This window comes from Watersipora subatra, chromosome 1, assembly GCF_963576615.1.
Source record: "Watersipora subatra chromosome 1, tzWatSuba1.1, whole genome shotgun sequence".
Lineage (NCBI taxonomy): Eukaryota > Metazoa > Bryozoa > Gymnolaemata > Cheilostomatida > Watersiporidae > Watersipora > Watersipora subatra.
Window position 1 is genome coordinate 41872913 of NC_088708.1, and position 21299 is coordinate 41894211.

Sequence of the window (21299 nt, forward strand, 5' to 3'; positions counted from 1 at the left end):
TGTTTCCTTCAATATTATTGGGTGAAATAATAATGAGCTAATCAGAAAAATTATAGAGCAATATTGTAACAGCCGATTTGATCGGCCCGGTCAAAATAGAATCAGGCTGAAAAGCCGATTAGATCGGCTTGGTCAGAACTTGGGTTAAATGGATCACAAGATATTTTTTGCGTAAATAAATCTTTTACATAAAAATCGCTCATCTACTATGAAAATAGTAAATGATAAAATAGTAAAACCGCTGTCGAGATTGGACCAACTGTTGTCGATATACAAACTCGTCGAGGTTCGGACTATAAACCGTTTTTTGCTATCTGTATAATGATATTACACCGCATTTGCGAACATGAAGGGGCTGCATCATGGTTATTATTTGTTTTATTTGGTTTAAATAATAAATTAAGTTTGGTTTGCCAGTTCGCTAAAAGCCGTGTCACAATCAAATTAGGTTTGGGTCGTATGATGTTGAGCCAAGGCTGTATTGCTGGCTTAGTGGGCAGTCTTATTGAATAACTTCGAGACCTCGGCTATAGTGGCACATTGACGCGTCTTTTCCCTGTCTCACAACTAGGAATTGAAGCTCAATTTAGAGCTGAGAGCCATGGTGGACAGTAGCCAAGCCTAGAGTTACAGACAATTTGTTGAATATCTCAGGGTAGCAGTGAAGAAGCTCGTTTTATTTACCTCTCACATGGCTACCCTTCAGCTTTGAGTTTCAGACGCATTGGATTTTGCAAATTGTTTCGAAGTGAAAGCATACCTCAGGACTCAGTTTATATTAGCTACTTTGCTATAAGCAGTAGTAATGCTAGATCTGACAATGGTTCTTGGAGTAACCAAGAATGCAGCCGATAATTGCACTTCTGCAAAAACAGAAGGCGGTTATGAGGTCGTCCCAGCTGTCAAACTTACAAGAAAATAGTGGTTATACATCAATTTGTAATAAACTTTATATGTGAGTTACATGTAGATGACCCAAATATTGTATTGACGATAAAAGTATAAACTCTTATATTTACTTTTTTGTTTCATCACTTAGTGATCCCAAATGAAGTGAGCTTTGGCTTTTTATGAGAGACATGTAACAGTTCTCACCATAACCATTTCCGGTCACATTGTAATACAGCATATTCTGTGAAATTGAATTAGACTACTAATGCAGATGCTTGATAAACTGACAAATGCAGTTGATGGATTAACAAATGCAATTAGTATTGAAAAATAGTATATGGAGCCAGAAAATTGATTGATTCCTTTTGATTACTATAGGAAAAGTACAAATGACGAAATTCAAACAACATACAGTATAATCCAAATCGACAAAACTTATGACTATTTTTTTACAAACGACCCAAACATTTTCCGTGTGTAAAGATAATACTATTCATAAGTCTACGCTAAATCAGAATAAGTCATATGCACATTGTTTGCTCTTAGATTATTGCTGATTTTGATATATTTGTACATTATTTGCAGAAACCTGAAGATGGCGAGTGTGGGATTTGATCGTTTCGAGGCATTGGGCAAGTTTGACCACTTGTGAGTCAATCATGTTTTGAGAGGATACTTATCAACCGGTCATGTCTCTATTGGTGGCAGCTTTTTGTGTCTTGTTTAAATTTGTCTTTGTATCTTGCTTTATTGTGCTGCTATATTTTGATTCTTGTTGTACTTTGCATTAGATAAACGCGTTTGCCCTTGATCTTATTTTAAGACAATATCAAATGTTTCAAAGTAATTTGCAAATTGTCTTTTTAAAGACCATTGAGAAGCATTGAGTGAGCACATTTTAGCTCGGCTATGTATGTACACTAGATAGATTTCATCATTTTCGTAAACTCTCATTTGCTGGCTTATCAGATTATCCTACTTCATGCCTGCCTGCTTAACAATCATGAATTGCTAAAAGTGATGCAATGCTTCTTGGCGAGACAACCATGCCGATGCATGGTTGTCTTGTATATACAGTATTACCAAGTGTACCATATTAAACTATGCCATGCCTCCTATGCAAACCTGGTGACAATAATTCCTTTGGCAGGGAGCCAAGAGTGCGAACCCATTTGAAGAATGTCTACAGCTGTCTCTTCATAGCCCTTCTAGGTGCCACTGCTGGTGCCTATCTCAATGTCTTCTTTGGCGTCATGCAGGTTAGCATCTCTTCTTCTCTCGACACGAGTTCGCTTATTTGAGAACCATCACAATTCAGTTTAGTTGCCTTGTCTAATGTTTTTATTTTTCTTGTAGGAGGTGGGATTTCTAACAGGCCTTATATCTGTTGGTTTGTGTGTTTGGTTAAGGGCAACTCCTCATGAATCAAAGACAGTCGGCAAAAGGATTGCAATGCTCACTGGAATCGGTTTTCTCACAGGTATTCCAGTCTATATTTAGTAGCAGTAGTTGCACTAATATTTCACGATGGTTTATACCCGGGGTTCACAACCTTTTTCATTCAATTCTCCCCTCATGCCTTTTCATAAAATTGATTCCTCACGCCTTTTCAACTCACATGACTAAAAGCGACCGATACAAGTTATAATCCCATTTTATTGTACATATCTAAACATATAACAACATAGTATTAATTTTTATACAGCACCCATACAACACACAATACATGACCTCCGGCATGACGGTGAATTAGTTTATGACTAGGTTAACTTACTATCCAATCAAAATCAGGATGAATGTGTTCACATATATCTGGGTTCTGACTAGTAGCTCATTATTATCAACTAGTGTTGTAAATAGAACCAAAATGTTAAATGATGAAACCTAAACTCATGCGGCACTGCAGGACGTAAATTAAAAATTTAACAAATAAGACACCGCTCTGTTTCCCCTTGTATATTCAAAATTCCCCCTAGGGGGAATCCCGTCCTGGTTGAGAACCCCTGGTCTATACGTTCAGGTGCTACTGTGAGAAATGTGACAGACACAATTAGTTATTGATAAACATCGCCTATTTTGCTATAGGATGTCCACTGTATATATTGTTTTTATTATTGATGTATCATGCTTGTGTATGTTCTTGTTTTTCATCTGCATGTATTATAAATATATGTATAGACCATATGTATTGGAAACCCATCGCATGCCACAGACTTGTTTTCATAGCTTTTCTCAATTGCATATAAGATGGATTAAAAGAAAATTTACACAAGGCCTCAGAAGATAGTCAATGAATCAGTGCACTTTCTAGCATTGTATTTTTTTTAAATATCCATATTGTATATGTAAATAAAATGTGTTTGTATAAGATGTGTAGTGATAGAGCTTTAAAGAAAATGTAAACTGTTTATAAATTTGACTTTTCAAGATTGTAATGTCTTTGGTTATATTCCTTTAAAGATTGTAATGTCTTTGGTTATATTCCTTTAAAGATTGTAATGTATTTGGTTATATTCTTTTAAAGATTGTAATGTCTTTGGTTATATTCTTTTAAAGATTGTAATGTCTTTGGTTATATTCTTTTCAATATTAATGATAATGGCTAAAGTCTGTTTCTTGTCTGAATGTAATTTCTTTTCTGAATATCATAAGTACACAAGAATTGGTTGCATTGCTTATTTTTATAATGCTCACAATTCTATCCGTCAGAGTCATCGTAAGTCAAAAATTGCAACTTAATCTCAATTATAAGATTTGTTAAATGTTGTTAGTGAGTTCAGTCGTTGCGCACCTTATACCCTCAGTTCTCAGATAGATGGCTATGAAAATGTCTACTGACGAACTATTAACGATTTAACATTTGGATTTGCTTCAATTAGTAGGATATTATTTCTCAGTAGGCGAACATCGGTTTTTATCTTTTAGTTTAACACAATACCAAATTGAGTCTTACTTCTGTTTATTTGAATGTTTACACGAAGCTTAAGCTGTCTATGTTTGTTGAGGTTCGCGTGTATATTTTTACTAACCTTGTATTTTAAGAAAAACAGTAAATGCCATGAACTATGTATATCTTTGCCCGCAATTTGTAGAACTATTTATTTTGTGACAAAATAAACTGTAACAGTTTAAGAAAATATTCTAAAATAATGATTACTAACTCTCCAGCATGCAACCATATGTCGTAGCATCGCGCGTTGTTACATAGTCAAACATTGAATATTGCCACTTGGACGGGTCGCCTCCGTTGTTTCTCTATACATATGTGTAGACCGTACTTATTGTAGGTGTTTCATTTGGGCCCCTTATCCGGTATGCCGCCTATCTTGATCCTAGCATTATCATGACAGCTTTCCTAGGAGCTTCCATCATCTTTGGTTGCTTCTCTCTCACAGCTCTTTACAGCAGTGATAGAAAGTGGCTCTATCTCGGAGGTAATTGTGCAAACATAAATTATGTCATGGTTGATTTTATCAAGGATACGCTCTACTGCTAATACCGTTGTTTAGTCACTGATGTTGTTTAATGCTCAAGCACTCTGTTAAAGAATAGAGAAAGCATAATATTATTATGCTTTATTATTTATCTTGAGGTGTTGACTGGTGTTTTAAAAAAAGAATCAAGGAGATTGACCAACCAGAAGCTGAGATATAGCCAGCCAAACATAGGTCTACCTAAAAACGAATCGGAGGAAAAACCCCTCGAAAACCCCAAAAGTTGTGACGTATAAAATCGACTTATTGGATATGTGCCGGAGTTGCGCACCCTTACCTCCATTGCGTATACTGATTGTTTTAGGCTGTGAGATGCGAAACGCTTCTCGCGGTAGTAAATAATTTACAGACAAGCTTTGGTTTCTCAAAAAAATCAAGCAAACATTGTGTGGTTAAGGCAACTGCCCACAACCCCCTGCCATGATTTGTCAAAACAGAAGAGGATATTTTGATTATTGTGCCTCAAACTTCAACTCTATATGCACCGAAGATCGTCTGTTGAACAAACGGCGCGTGTATAGCCTATGCCGGTCTATAATTTACAATATCCGCTATTCGCAGTTTGTTTACCAGTCGAATAAGACACGCGGGTGTAAATCTTTGTTCCTTCTTCATCTTTGTACCTACTGCAGCATTTAGTTGATTTTTAGGATTATTGTCACTGTTAATTAAACTGTAAGTTCACTACAGCCATATTTTTGAAAAGAATAACTTGACCGTGCTGCTCTTGTCGTAAGAAAAGAAAACAACTTTTGATTTGATTCTTCTGTCTATGTTATCTATAATTGTTTTTTATGATTAATTAATATAATCATAATGCATATTATACAAAATAATAATATACCTTTGTATAGAATTAACGATGTAATTAATATAATTTGTAGAAAATTCCAAATGATAATCGCGATTGATGATTGATTGAAGAAAATACTATGCAGATACTTATGCTGAAGTTCATATCTTATCATTTAATATATTACTTACTGAACTGATCATAGATGCGTGTAATTATTTCATGCTAAAACTAATCTACACGTCAGAGGGACTGGTTCGGAATTTTTGGAGCAATGATTGTTAGGCCCAATTTGATTAGTCTATTCTTTCTACGATTAAACCAATTAAACCGTCGTGATTGTTATAGGAGCGCGCATTAGTTGGCTTGATTGACCAATGGCACACAAGTCGATTTCATACGTCATATTTTTATGCTAATATGAGGATTACCAAAACACTTATGTTTTTTGGTAGACCTATGTTTGGCTGGCTATATCTCAGCTTCTGGTTGGTCAATCTCCTTGATTCTTTTTTTAAAACACCATTCCACACCTCAAGATAAATAATAAAGCATAATAATATTATGCTTTCTCTATTCTTTAATATCGATTCACTGTTAGCCTGTTTGACCTATTACTTTTTTCATCTTTTAGTTACAATGTTAAGTCTGAAACTTACTAAACCAGCCATAAACATAACCGCTATAAGACTGCTGTAAGTGTAGGAGGAGGGTTTTAAGGTCTACTGTAAGTGTAGGAGGACGGTGTTAAAGTCTGCTGTAAGTGTAGGAGGAGGGTGTTAAGGTCTACTGCCAGTGTAGGAGGACGGTGTTAAGGCCTACTGTAAGTGTAGGAGGAGGGTGTTAAGGTCTACTGTAAGTGTAGGAGTACGGTGTTAAGGTCTACTGTAAGTGTATGAGGACGGTGTTAAGGTCTACTGTAAGTGTAGGAGGAGGGTGGTAAGGCCTGCTGTAGTTTGATGGATAAAGTTGAAAGACAGCTTGAAGTACAGAGCATTTCTCTTCGGCTTGCTCAAATTAAAAGATCACTCGTGATGAACTAACTTGCTTGGATTGCTGTTCGCTGGTCTATGTGTTTTTTTGCAGCGTTTCAGCTGTGTGGTGAACCCTACTCGTGCTGTAGCACGATGATGGAGCAGAATTGGTTCAGGATTTTCATTTTAGCTCCATAGTTTATTTATATTCTTTTCATCACCTTCTCTCCGCTCAATGTCTTTCTCTTGAAAGATTTTTATGGTGGAAGTCCATAGTACTGATGAATTACATTCACTCTCTTGTTTCATATTTTCTCGGCTTCTCTATAGAAGTTTAATAGGCAATTTTTGAAGACTAATCAGCTTACTGTTATCAGATAGGAATAGTCATCAATTTGTCATACATCAAACAGTTGGTCATTTTTGCCAGGAACCCTCATGTCTGTGCTGATGTATATGACGATTGCATCCTTTCTCAACATCTTCTTCAGAAGCCAGCTTCTTTTCCAGGTTAGTGCAGAGTTGAGGAGATAAAAGCTGATACATATTACTTACTAAGCATACAATTAAGTAAATATGTGTAAGTGCGTAAACTAGCCAGTCATGTACCATGAACCTGTGGCTAATATCTGTACAAACCAGCGTGATTGGTTATTTTATTATTGGTTGTAAGCGCATGCAACACGAAGGGATGCTTTTAGTTCAATTCGGAGATCAAGACTGACAAGTTATATTTTATCTTGTCATGCTATACCATGTCTTGTCATGCTATACCATGTCTTGTCATGCTATACCATGTCTTATCATGCTATACCATGTCTTATCATGCTATACCATGTCTTGTCATGCTATACCATGTCTTGTCATGCTATACCATGTCTTGTCATGCTATACCATGTCTTGTCATGCTATACCATGTCTTGTCATGCTATATCATGTCTTGTCATGCTATACCATGTCTTGTCATGCTATACCATGTCTTGTCATGCTATACCATGTCTTGTCATGCTATACCATGTCTTGTCATGCTATACCATGTCTTGTCATGCTATACCATGTCTTGTCATGCTATATCATGTCTTGTCATGCTATACCATGTCTTGTCATGCTATATCATGTCTTGTCATGCTATACCATGTTGTTGCCAATCATAAAGTTTGTAATCCATCGGTTAAATAATTTTGGACTTATTTCAAACTGATGATGGTTGCTGGAGATTTACTTTACTTTGAATTGCGAACTAATTTCCTGTTGAGTTTAGCTAGTTTATACCATTTAAAGTGAAACTTGAATAAAAGTTTAGTAGATTTTATTAGAAAGTATCAATATTTTTCTATCATTTGCGATTGTTTGTGATGATTGATCGTGGTTAAAACAATCAGAAGAAAGATATGTGCCAAATGACGTGACTAGTTGATATCGTTGTTAGAATTGATATCGGTTATTGCGTTCAAGTTGCTGCGTTACGTGTCTCTATTCTGTCGGTCGGTCTATGTGCAACTATAGATGTCATAATCGCACTTTCGCTTGATATGAAAGTTTTAACCACGATTAAGTTTTGTCGATTTTAATCTTCTCTAACATGAAAACCAATTGCAAACAATAGAAAAACACCAATACAGTCATACTTCGACTTACGAGCTTAATGCGTTTCGAGACTGAGCTCGTATCTCAATTTACTCGCATGTTGGTGCAATTTATTTATATATAGAACAATTAAATATACAGTGAAACTCGGATAACTCAAACTTCAAGGGACCGAGCAAAAGTGTTCGAATTATCAGAGCGTTCAAGTTATCAGAGCACTGTCACAAGTCCATGTATTTACTTATTTATTAGTAGATACATGTACATATACAATCTATAATATAAATCAAAAGCACAAATGGCTTGTTTCAAATTAAATGCTTCTAATGTAAAGTTTAAAACGTTTTTATCAAAAAGTATAGAGATTTTTCTATCACTTGAGATTGGTTTGTTGTTTGAGGTGATGTTATTGCCAGGACGTTTTTTAGATTGACATTGGCAAAACTTGATCGTTGTTGAAATGCTCAAAAGAAAAGACATCAGTACATATACAAACTATAATATAAAGCAAAAGCACAAATGGCTTGTTTCAAATTAAATGCTTATAATGTAAAGTTTAAAACGTTTTTATCAAAAAGTATAGAGATTTTTCTATCACTTGAGATTGGTTCGTTGTTTGAGGTGATGTTATTGTCAGGACGTTTTTTAGATTGATTGACATTGGCAAAACTTGATTGTTGTTGAAATGCTCAAAAGAAAAGACATCTTTTTCTTTTGAGCGTTTTACCCACGATCAATTTTGCCGATTTTTCTTGAAGTTTATGCAAAGATTACCTCGCTTTCGAAGAGCGATCGCTACGCGGATGTTTGGTATAAATCAAATTTCACCAAACCTTTAGAAAAGTCGTTGACAAAAATATTTTGCCGATGGTGGTAATAACGACGCTTATGAATTACGAAAAGTTGAGGTTTACCTCTATGGCTTGGAATAAAGTGATTTTCTAAAGCGATAGCAACCGTTTCGGTAGTCGTTGGGCAATAAACAGTTCGAACTAACAGTGTTGAGTTCGAGTTATATAGAGCCATTTATCATTGCGTGGGAACGGACCAAGCAAATCCATTCGAGTTAACCATGTGTTCGCTATATCCGAGGGCGAGTTATCCATGTTTCACTGTATATTGATTGGTTTCTATACTTTAAAAAATGCCAATAAAACACTCAAAACAAGATATTATAACAGAAAAAAACATGTTGGCTATTGTCCTAACTTACCACATGCTTTCAAAAAGCAACAAATAAAAAAGAATGCAAGGACATGTGATTAATTAAAATGTAAAATTAAATACATAAAGTAGCAGCTAACGCTAGCATTTGCCAGAGAGGGAGATATAAGTGTTATCCTTCATTACAACAGTTGAATTTGATAAATTTGGATTTTATCAAAGTCTGAAAAAACAAACTTAAAAGCAAACCTAAAAGCAAGCTTTCATTTTTAACTTAACGTAATTAAAATTTCTTCGGCGTTCATAGTTGGAAGTTTCTCGCTGGTTAGCTAATTTTTTCCTTTGTTTCGCTTTCACGACTAGCCGGCCGTTTTAAGATAAACCTATCTAAGGACATTTGCCTTTGTCGCCCTTTCAACATGTTGCGATTAGGACGAACACTGGTGTCGTCGCAAAGGGTTAATTCACGACCACTAGCCAACTTGTCCGAAAGTCTATTTTTATAATTTTTATAGATATCACCGGCCTTTTCACATAGGCCTTTTCGCCTTTTAAACACCGGCCTTTTCTTCGCCTTTATTGAAACATCATTTTAGTTACGCTGTCACCGGCCAATTGTTTATCTTTTATCCAATGCCTGAGCAGTCTCTCCATCAGCGGTCGTGAAGATCGCTGCGTCATTTAGAAACTATGGCTAGTCCTTGTGCAAACTAAATGCCCTGAATATAACCCTTCGGTTTGATGATTGTGGATGTATTTCTGTCATATTGCTGAGCTAGCTCAATCATGCATACACATTTCGCATATTTTACAATAATTTTCTGTTTAATATCAATTGTTATCATTTACTTTTTCTTTCCATTATCTTTCATTTTTCTGGCAAACTTTCGGTCTACGCACCGTACTTTTAATTCACATAATTCTGCACTGAAAATTGCGCACAAAAACACGGTACAAAAGTATAACCTGATTAGTTGAAAAATACAGTGATGCTGTTCTCATAAAACACATCCGGCATACTTCGCAACTGGCTCACGTGCTCGTATCTCAAACATTGCTCGTATGTTAGTGCTAAAACTTGTTTAAAAGCTGGCTCGTATCTCAAGTTTCTCGTACGTTAGAGCACTCGTAAGTTGAAGTATTACTGGCTCGTATCTCAAGTTTCTCGTACGTTAGAGCACTCGTAAGTTGAAGTATTACTGGCTCGTATCTCAAGTTTCTCGTACGTTAGAGCACTCGTAAGTTGAAGTATTACTGGCTCGTATCTCAAGTTTCTCGTACGTTAGAGCACTCGTAAGTTGAAGTATTACTGTACTTTTTAATAAAATCTACTGAAATTTTATGCCAGTTCGTCTTCAACCAGGTCAAAGTTCTTCTATTCACAACTATTAAAATAGGTGTTTTTAATGACTTCAGCTATCTTAAAGCACATAAATTACATAATTTTTTTATTATATATTTCAATGCATCAGAGTCTTGGCTTTCGAATGAGCCTTTATTCAATACACAAGGAATAATAGAACTATGAAAAACGGTGTCAAAAGTATGTCCTGCAAAAAAACACTTGGTTCAGGTTCTCAAAATGTGACGTCACAATTATTATTTAGCCTTAGGTAGTCGATCCCCTTTCGCTGCCATTGAGGCTGCGCGTTTCAATGACAATCGGTGCTGTTAAACCTGGAGAGCGCTAATAATATACTAGGATTCTAGATAATCAACAAGCCCTGGATCGTGCTAACGCCTGACCAATACTAACACATGTTTTGGTTAGTCAATTATGCTTCAATAAATGTGCTGTCGTTGATAAAGGTAATGAAATCACATCGATTAAATTGTGACCTGCGGTTGGGTGGCCCTAAGACTATATGTCAATCGCACTTGCACTGAGATCACGCAATGCTTGAAACTAATTAGTGTCAGTCGCGACCCTCAACATCACAATAAAATGAGAGGGCTAGTGCATAATATCATCGGGGAAAACAATAGTATGGTGCTTGGAATCTGAGTTATTTATCATAGAAATAATCTGCAAATGGAGAAATAATGACACTGATTCCTTTGTCATCTTCATTGGTTCTCTGGAGTTGTCCTATCTTCGCCTGACACTAGCGTCATTATCGTAGTTAATAAGTATAAGGGGTAAGCAATAAAATAGGCGGTAAGGGCACACAACACCGCATATGAAAATTGTGACGTCACAATTTCCGAGCCTCTGCCAGTAAACATTTCTGCGGTAGAGCTCTGGGGAAATCCTATAAACACCAACCAATGTCTGTCTCACCATGGCAAACAATAGCTCATTCGAAAGCCAAGACTCTGATGTATTGAAATATACAATAAAAAAATTGTGTAATTTATGTGCTTTAACAATGAGCGGCCACTTGAAGACTTAACAATGAGGTAAGGGTAAATTGTGTTGAGTTGTTAAGGGTGAAAGAGTTATGTTGAGTTGGTAAGGTTGAAAGAGTTGTGTTGAGTTGGTAAGGATGAAAGAGTTATGTTGAGTTGGTAAGGATAAAAGAGTTGTGTTGAGTTGGTAAGGTTGAAAGAGTTATGTTGAGTTGGTAAGGGTGAAAGAGTTATGTTGAGTTGGTAAAGGTGAAAGAGTTGTGTTGAGTTGGTAAGGATGAAAGAGTTATGTTGAGTTGGTAAGGGTGAAAGAGTTGTGTTGAGTTGGTAAGGATGAAAGAGTTGTGTTGAGTTGGTAAGGATGAAAGAGTTGTGTTGAGTTGGTAAGGATGAAAGAGTTGTGTTGAGTTGGTAAGGATGAAAGAGTTGTGTTGAGTTGGTAAGGGTGAAAGAGTTGTGTTGAGTTGGTAAGGGTGAAAGAGTTGTGTTGAGTTGGTAAGGTTGAAAGAGTTGTGTTGAGTTGGTAAGGATGAAAGTGTTGAGTTGGTAAGGATGAAAGAGTTGTGTTGAGTTGGTAAGGATGAAAGAGTTGTGTTGAGTTGGTAAGGATGAAAGAGTTGTGTTGAGTTGGTAAGGATGAAAGAGTTGTGTTGAGTTGGTAAGGGTGAAAGAGTTGTGTTGAGTTGGTAAGGATGAAAGAGTTGTGTTGAGTTGGTAAGGATGAAAGAGTTGTGTTGAGTTGGTAAGGATGAAAGAGTTGTGTTGAGTTGGTAAGGGTGAAAGAGTTGTGTTGAGTTGGTAAGGGTGAAAGAGTTATGTTGAGTTGGTAAGGATGAAAGAGTTGTGTTGAGTTGGTAAGGGTGAAAGAGTTGTGTTGAGTTGGTAAGGATGAAAGAGTTGTGTTGAGTTGGTAAGGATGAAAGAGTTGTGTTGAGTTGGTAAGGATGAAAGAGTTGTGTTGAGTTGGTAAGGATGAAAGAGTTGTGTTGAGTTGGTAAGGATGAAAGAGTTGTGTTGAGTTGGTAAGGATGAAAGAGTTGTGTTGAGTTGGTAAGGATGAAAGAGTTGTGTTGAGTTGGTAAGGATGAAAGAGTTGTGTTGAGTTGGTAAGGGTGAAAGAGTTGTGTTGAGTTGGTAAGGATGAAAGAGTTGTGTTGAGTTGGTAAGGATGAAAGAGTTGTGTTGAGTTGGTAAGGATGAAAGAGTTGTGTTGAGTTGGTAAGGATGAAAGAGTTGTGTTGAGTTGGTAAGGATGAAAGAGTTGTGTTGAGTTGGTAAGGATGAAAGAGTTGTGTTGAGTTGGTAAGGATGAAAGAGTTGTGTTGAGTTGGTAAGGATGAAAGAGTTGTGTTGAGTTGGTAAGGATGAAAGAGTTGTGTTGAGTTGGTAAGGATGAAAGAGTTGTGTTGAGTTGGTAAGGATGAAAGAGTTGTGTTGAGTTGGTAAGGATGAAAGAGTTGTGTTGAGTTGGTAAGGATGAAAGAGTTGTGTTGAGTTGGTAAGGATGAAAGTGTTGAGTTGGTAAGGATGAAAGAGTTGTGTTGAGTTGGTAAGGATGAAAGAGTTGTGTTGAGTTGGTAAGGATGAAAGAGTTGTGTTGAGTTGGTAAGGATGAAAGAGTTGTGTTGAGTTGGTAAGGATGAAAGAGTTGTGTTGAGTTGGTAAGGATGAAAGAGTTGTGTTGAGTTGGTAAGGATGAAAGAGTTGTGTTGAGTTGGTAAGGATGAAAGAGTTGTGTTGAGTTGGTAAGGATGAAAGTGTTGAGTGGTAGGTGAAGTGTTGAGTTGGTAAGGATGAAAGAGTTGTGTTGAGTTGGTAAGGATGAAAGAGTTGTGTTGAGTTGGTAAGGATGAAAGAGTTGTGTTGAGTTGGTAAGGATGAAAGAGTTGTGTTGAGTTGGTAAGGATGAAAGAGTTGTGTTGAGTTGGTAAGGATGAAAGAGTTGTGTTGAGTTGGTAAGGATGAAAGAGTTGTGTTGAGTTGGTAAGGATGAAAGAGTTGTGTTGAGTTGGTAAGGATGAAAGAGTTGTGTTGAGTTGGTAAGGATGAAAGAGTTGTGTTGAGTTGGTAAGGATGAAAGAGTTGTGTTGAGTTGGTAAGGATGAAAGAGTTGTGTTGAGTTGGTAAGGGTGAAAGAGTTGTGTTGAGTTGGTAAGGTTGAAAGAGTTGTGTTGAGTTGGTAAGGATGAAAGAGTTGTGTTGAGTTGGTAAGGATGAAAGAGTTGTGTTGAGTTGGTAAGGATGAAAGAGTTGTGTTGAGTTGGTAAGGATGAAAGAGTTGTGTTGAGTTGGTAAGGATGAAAGAGTTGTGTTGAGTTGGTAAGGATGAAAGAGTTGTGTTGAGTTGGTAAGGATGAAAGAGTTGTGTTGAGTTGGTAAGGGTGAAAGAGTTGTGTTGAGTTGGTAAGGATGAAAGAGTTGTGTTGAGTTGGTAAGGATGAAAGAGTTGTGTTGAGTTGGTAAGGATGAAAGAGTTGTGTTGAGTTGGTAAGGGTGAAAGAGTTGTGTTGAGTTGGTAAGGATGAAAGAGTTGTGTTGAGTTGGTAAGGATGAAAGAGTTGTGTTGAGTTGGTAAGGATGAAAGAGTTGTGTTGAGTTGGTAAGGATGAAAGAGTTGTGTTGAGTTGGTAAGGGTGAAAGAGTTGTGTTGAGTTGGTAAGGATGAAAGAGTTGTGTTGAGTTGGTAAGGATGAAAGAGTTGTGTTGAGTTGGTAAGGATGAAAGAGTTGTGTTGAGTTGGTAAGGATGAAAGAGTTGTGTTGAGTTGGTAAGGATGAAAGAGTTGTGTTGAGTTGGTAAGGATGAAAGAGTTGTGTTGAGTTGGTAAGGATGAAAGAGTTGTGTTGAGTTGGTAAGGATGAAAGAGTTGTGTTGAGTTGGTAAGGATGAAAGAGTTGTGTTGAGTTGGTAAGGATGAAAGAGTTGTGTTGAGTTGGTAAGGATGAAAGAGTTGTGTTGAGTTGGTAAGGATGAAAGAGTTGTGTTGAGTTGGTAAGGATGAAAGAGTTGTGTTGAGTTGGTAAGGATGAAAGAGTTGTGTTGAGTTGGTAAGGATGAAAGAGTTGTGTTGAGTTGGTAAGGATGAAAGAGTTATGTTGAGTTGGTAAGGATGAAAGAGTTGTGTTGAGTTGGTAAGGTGAAAGAGTTGTGTTGAGTTGGTAAGGATGAAAGAGTTGTGTTGAGTTGGTAAGGTGAAAGAGTTGTGTTGAGTTGGTAAGGATGAAAGAGTTGTGTTGAGTTGGTAAGGGTGAAAGAGTTGTGTTGAGTTGGTAAGGATAAAGAGTTGTGTTGAGTTGGTAAGGATGAAAGAGTTGTGTTGAGTTGGTAAGGATGAAAGAGTTGTGTTGAGTTGGTAAGGATGAAAGAGTTGTGTTGAGTTGGTAAGGATGAAAGAGTTGTTGAGTGAAGATGAAGTTGAGTTGGTAAGGTGAAAGAGTTGTGTTGAGTTGGTAAGGATAAAAGAGTTGTGTTGAGTTGGTAAGGATGAAAGTGTTGTGTTGAGTTGGTAAGGATGAAAGAGTTATGTTGAGTTGGTAAGGATGAAAGAGTTGTGTTGAGTTGGTAAGGGTGAAAGAGTTGTGTTGAGTTGGTAAGGGTGAAAGAGTTGTGTTGAGTTGGTAAGGGTGAAAGAGTTGTGTTGAGTTGGTAAGGATGAAAGAGTTGTGTTGAGTTGGTAAGGATGAAAGAGTTGTGTTGAGTTGGTAAGGATAAAAGAGTTGTGTTGAGTTGGTAAGGATGAAAGAGTTGTGTTGAGTTGGTAAGGGTGAAAGAGTTGTGTTGAGTTGGTAAGGATAAAAGAGTTGTGTTGAGTTGGTAAGGATGAAAGTGTTGTGTTGAGTTGGTAAGGATGAAAGAGTTATGTTGAGTTGGTAAGGATGAAAGAGTTGTGTTGAGTTGGTAAGGGTGAAAGAGTTGTGTTGAGTTGGTAAGGGTGAAAGAGTTGTGTTGAGTTGGTAAGGGTGAAAGAGTTGTGTTGAGTTGGTAAGGGTGAAAGAGTTGTGTTGAGTTGGTAAGGATGAAAGAGTTGTGTTGAGTTGGTAAGGATGAAAGAGTTGTGTTGAGTTGGTAAGGATAAAAGAGTTGTGTTGAGTTGGTAAGGATGAAAGAGTTGTGTTGAGTTGGTAAGGATGAAAGTGTTGTGTTGAGTTGGTAAGGGTGAAAGAGTTGTGTTGAGTTGGTAAGGATAAAAGAGTTGTGTTGAGTTGGTAAGGATGAAAGAGTTGTGTTGAGTTGGTAAGGATGAAAGAGTTGTGTTGAGTTGGTAAGGGTGAAAGAGTTGTGTTGAGTTGGTAAGGATAAAAGTGTTGAGTTGGTAAGGATGAAAGAGTTATGTTGAGTTGGTAAGGGTGAAAGAGTTGTGTTGAGTTGGTAAGGGTGAAAGAGTTGTGTTGAGTTGGTAAGGATGAAAGAGTTGTGTTGAGTTGGTAAGGATGAAAAAGTTGTGTTGAGTTGGTAAGGATAAAAGAGTTGTGTTGAGTTGGTAAGGATGAAAGAGTTGTGTTGAGTTGGTAAGGATGAAAGTGTTGAGTTGGTAAGGGTGAAAGAGTTGTGTTGAGTTGGTAAGGATAAAAGAGTTGTGTTGAGTTGGTAAGGATGAAAGAGTTGTGTTGAGTTGGTAAGGATGAAAGTGTTGTGTTGAGTTGGTAAGGGTGAAAGAGTTGTGTTGAGTTGGTAAGGATAAAAGAGTTGTGTTGAGTTGGTAAGGATGAAAGAGTTGTGTTGAGTTGGTAAGGATGAAAGAGTTGTGTTGAGTTGGTAAGGGTGAAAGAGTTGTGTTGAGTTGGTAAGGATGAAAGAGTTGTGTTGAGTTGGTAAGGATGAAAGAGTTGTGTTGAGTTGGTAAGGGTGAAAGTGTTGTGTTGAGTTGGTAAGGATGAAAGAGTTGTGTTGAGTTGGTAAGGATGAAAGTGTTGTGTTGAGTTGGTAAGGTTGAAAGAGTTGTGTTGAGTTGGTAAGGATGAAAGAGTTGTGTTGAGTTGGTAAGGATGAAAGTGTTGTGTTGAGTTGGTAAGGTTGAAAGAGTTGTGTTGAGTTGGTAAGGATGAAAGAGTTGTGTTGAGTTGGTAAGGATGAAAGAGTTGTGTTGAGTTGGTAAGGATGAAAGAGTTATGTTGAGTTGGTAAGGATGAAAGAGTTGTGTTGAGTTGGTAAGGGTGAAAGAGTTATGTTGAGTTGGTAAGGGTGAAAGAGTTGTGTTGAGTTGGTAAGGTTGAAAGAGTTATGTTGAGTTGGTAAGGATGAAAGAGTTATGTTGAGTTGGTAAGGTTGAAAGTGTTGTGTTGAGTTGGTAAGGTTGAAAGAGTTGTGTTGAGTTGGTAAGGGTGAAAGAGTTGTGTTGAGTTGGTAAGGATAAAAGAGTTATGTTGAGTTGGTAAGGTTGAAAGAGTTGTGTTGAGTTGGTAAGGATGAAAGAGTCGTGTTGAGTTGGTAAGGTTGAAAGAGTTGTGTTGAGAAGGTAGGGATAAAACAATTTGAATGAATTTAGTATCTAGATCTTTTGAATGGCTTCAAGGTAGTCGATTTCTGATACTGTTGAATCTACACATCGGCTCTTTAATGCATAGCTTCTTATTTCAACTAGATGAGCTTCATCTATGGGCGCCTCACTGTTCTTCAACATTCTTGTAGTTTATAAAACATAACATATCGTCCATAAAACATAAAAAAATTCTTATTTCGTAATTAATTGTTAACAAGCTAGCCGAGGTGTTGAGTGCGATCGCTTATCTCATTTGTTTATCTTGCTAAAAAGAAGCCACTGCACATGAATATACCATTTCATCGCGCAGCTTACTCAATTCCATGATGCATTGATACTTCTCAAACAGGTTTCCACAAAAAGAGCTTATGTTTTCTTCAGGCCCAGATTTACATTGGCCTCGTACTCTTCTGTCTATTTGTGCTCTACGACACGCAGATGATCATTGAAAAGAGGCTGAGAGGAGATGACGACTACATCTGGTAAGATTTTCATATGTCTCTGGTTGTTATCATCACTCTGTCCTTTGTGATTTGGTAGCTTTTCAGTTTTTTGCAGTTCTCCAGTACTTATCTTATATGCAAAGCTGCCACCATGCAACCCTGACATTCTTTACCTTAGAAAATGCTATTCCGTATATGATGAAGTCCCTGTTCAAAAACAACTATTTACAAAACCTAATAATTATTATTTCAATAGACGATAAAGTGGTGGTTGATATTGCCAGTTGATATTGGTGATGTAAAGTGATGGATCACCCAAAATTTTACAATATTTTATTATTTCAAACGTGCTGTGCGATTATGTCATGTGGTTTTGATGCTATACTGCCCGGCTGTTGTAAACAAATAAATAATTGCAAATATCTAATATCGCAGCTATTGCTAGGCAATATTTGGTAACTTAAATTCAGCTATTTCAACTCTCAGGAGTAATGGTAGGTTATAACTGATGGTAACTCTTAAATTCATTTATTTCAACCCTCAGGAGTAATGGTAGGTTATAACTGATGGTAACTCTTAAATTCATTTATTTCAACCCTCAGGAGTAATGGTAGGTTATAACTGATGGTAACTCTTAAATTCATTTATTTCAACCCTCAGGAGTAATGGTAGGTTATAACTGATTCATCAATCACTATGTTTCCATGATGCGCAGTGCTTCGGAGTTGCGCCCTCTCCGAATCGTGGAAACGGCGTCTTCGCATTGAAATCACTGCGCACTGATCAGTGCGAAGCCAGTGCAAATTCGCAGCAAGGAAACAGCAATTGCGCAGTGGCTGCGCATAGCTCTTATGCCGCGGAGACGGATTCTTCGAGGGCCATAGACTAGTACAAATGTTATCCCGCTAATCTTGTTTTTTTTCTATTCTTCCGATCTTCTTTCACCTAAATTTAATTATGGTCTGCACCCACGAGGATGATGAGGTGATTACTTTTCTAGACTTTGTTATCGATGCCAGCACTTTTCAAAAAATAGGTGGCAAGTCCTAAATTAATGTTTAAATAATATATTACTTAAAAAATACTTTGTAAAACAAGGTTTGTAAAACCTTGTGAATGTGTATGGTAAATAAAAGTATAATGATGACAGAAGCATAAAAACACCGTTTCTGATTTTCGGTATCCATGATCGATTCAATTTCTCCATCAGGCGATTCGATTTATACAATATCTCTTCTCTGGCTAATTTGCTGAAAACCACTGCGCAGCATGGAAACGTACAACCCCCTCGACTTCGGAGGGGGCTGCATCGCAGTACTGCGCACCATGGAAACATAGCGAATACAAGGGCTGTGTATGTCTATTTTAATTTTTTTTAAATTAATGGCCAACTTCAAATCTCCCTGTAGTTGTATGTTTTATGGTCTCTATTAGAGACCATAAAATAGATAGGTGATAGATAGGTGAGAATAGCGTGTGAAGATAAGTCAAATGATTTTTTCCGCTGAATATTTAATACTGTCCTGGCTTATAAAGCTCTGGCCACCTGTAGACATATTCCAGCAAAAACAACTGAAGTTTGTATAGAGTGTCACACGGGCGAGAACTGAATGAAAAAAATCAATATCATTTTGGGTGTTCTTGTTTTTTGGTTCTGTGATTCGATTTATAGCGATCATTTGTTATAAAATACCATAAATATTACAATTGTTAATGTGTTGTCGAGTCATATGTTAGGGTGAATGATTTCTCATGCTTTTTAGGCATTCTATCGATTTGTTCCTGGACTTTGCCCACATCTTCCGTTACATTCTCATCATCTTGTCTCAGAAGGAAGAGGGCAAAAAGAAGAGACGAAACTAACCAGCTCTGCTGAGAGAAATTGCCCTTTCTTTGCAATAGATACAGCGCAGTATATTTAACTCTAAAATTACACTCCATTCAGTACTTGCTTATAGTATCTATAGTTTGCAAATACACTCGTGTCACGCTTTGTTTCCATATATTTTAAGCACAACAGAGATGTCTGATATCAACAGAAATTTTTTGAAACGTGATTGAAATACGTTTTGTGTATGCGTGCTCAACTATAGAACTGTATTGTATTCTCATTTACTTACTGCTTTTGAGTTCACCTGATTTCCAAAAGTGTACCGGTTACTAAAAATTTAAGCAAGCACATATACTGATAGCTTTTGGATGCAAGTCGCTCTCTGAATTCTCCCAGTGTCCTAAAAACTTGTACCTCCACCTCAATTAGTATGGTGAGAAATTGGCACACAACTTCTTGTTATATCAAATCGAAAAGCCATTTCTGCAGCATAACAACACGACCCACTATAACCAATACGAAGATAGATAAGTGAATCAAAAGTAACTTTTCAAACGAATTCATTCGCAGAATTATGTGCAATGCTTGCTCAGCAAGCAAGGGCTAGATGTACGTAAAAGGTTTTGCATTACATCATGAGCTCATCATCAAGGTCTTACATATTAGTAATACTTTCCCTGATGGGTGCAATTAGCATCAGTTCATGAGTTGAGAGCATGAGGCTTACTTGTTTGCTGCTTTTGAATTCTGGACCTACACAGCGTTGTGCACGGCCAGTGCTGTGTAGAGAAGAGCTGCGCGACCAATGGAAGCGTTTATGTAGGAGCTCGCTAGTTTCCAAATGGGTCACACCCAGTATTTTTATATACTTGTAATCTATAATGAAGAGACCACATCAATAAACAAAAATAATTCCCCATTCGCAATTGGAAAATAATTGTATATATACCATTTGAAAGAGGATAAAATTCTCTACAAGATGGTGCCAATAATGTTATAAAGTTTAAGATCAGAAACTTCAAAAGCTCAAATCAAAGCACAAAACTTGCCTAAATTGGCATATAGGTAGCTTAAATTCTAATAGGTTTTGCATCTGCAACCAGTTTCTGATTTAGGTCTTTAGAGGAATTATGTGTTTTGACAACTGAAAAACCCTAGGTACTGCTGCTTAGCAGTCAACAGGTATCCGTGTAACAACAGTGGCTGACGGCATGCTGTTTATGGATGCCTTTTTTAAGCTGTCAATCTTATCAGGTCTTGCCAGCTGAAGGTCCATCAAGCATATTACATATGCAATACCAAACTCAGGTCAGCAGTTACAGATATTGAAAACGCCTGCATGTGATAAAAATATAATTTAAGTAACAGTAAAAATCAACAAAAGAAGAGGGCAGTGAAAGTTGGAATTCTAGGAAAGTTGGAAATAGGTTAATGCTGCATTTGCAATACTGGGTTCAAGTCAGCAGTCGGATACTAATAATATTTCAACAATATATTAAGATGAAAAATATTAAACAAAAGAAAGTTTAAGCACTGGGTGAATACTAAAAAGAAATTTCTGCTTAGAACAGGCTCTTCAGTTCGGCTCTTCAACATAAGCTTTATTTTAGGAATTAACTGGTGACACTAACTCTTTGCACAACATCTCGCATCGCTATTGAAGCGCTACCAAAGCTAACAAAAAATCATTCTTCGGTGCCTCCATAGTTGTTCCACGCATGAAGAGCAGGCATACTGTGACAAACTTCTTTGCCAACCGATGCCTTAGCTGATGATGGCAGTATGCCGATGTCAGTGGATGGCACCTTGCTCTGAGTTCTAAGCAACTCTAGAATGGTAAATGCTCCAGCTATTTTAGCATGTGCATCTGTGCCTTGTAGGCACATACACCGACCTCCTATTTCATAGACATCATCAATGATTGAACGCATTATCTGCAGAGGTAATAGGAGACTGCTGCTCGGCTTCACATAAGACAGCTTTAGGTGATGGAATTTTAGCAGTAAAGTCTTCATCGGCCAAATGCATTAAGTTAGCTGGTGGAAACTCTGCTAAATACTGACGCTCGTCGGTTGAATAGTCTCCAATTTTGAAATTTTGACTTCTTTTAAATACTAGTGACGCAACTGTTTTTCAAAGTACATTTAAAGTCGAGGGGAGGGTGACTGTACAGAGTTTTGCTGGAAATAACATAAAAAAATATCTCTATGCAGTCTTTTGTGAGCTGCGATTACTCGCCCGTAACTACCTTGCACACCCGCCTGCACTGGCTTCCATGTCACTTTCTGGCCGAC

General features: G+C 37.2%; 1 protein-coding gene across 2 annotated transcripts in view; it reads left to right on the top strand.

Moving 5' to 3' along the window:
* Positions 1–19355, top strand: part of LOC137399240 (bax inhibitor 1-like) — a 29835-nt gene extending 10480 nt beyond the window's left edge. For both annotated transcript variants that reach the window (XM_068085269.1, XM_068085261.1), the window contains exons 2-8: positions 1477–1539; positions 2042–2150; positions 2248–2371; positions 4179–4325; positions 6583–6662; positions 17113–17213; positions 18938–19355. In XM_068085269.1, the coding sequence (XP_067941370.1) occupies positions 1487–1539; positions 2042–2150; positions 2248–2371; positions 4179–4325; positions 6583–6662; positions 17113–17213; positions 18938–19037 (714 nt within the window). In that variant the 5' untranslated portion in view covers positions 1477–1486 and the 3' untranslated portion in view covers positions 19038–19355. The remainder of the gene's footprint in view (positions 1–1476; positions 1540–2041; positions 2151–2247; positions 2372–4178; positions 4326–6582; positions 6663–17112; positions 17214–18937) is intronic.
* Positions 19356–21299: the final 1944 nt, after the last annotated feature.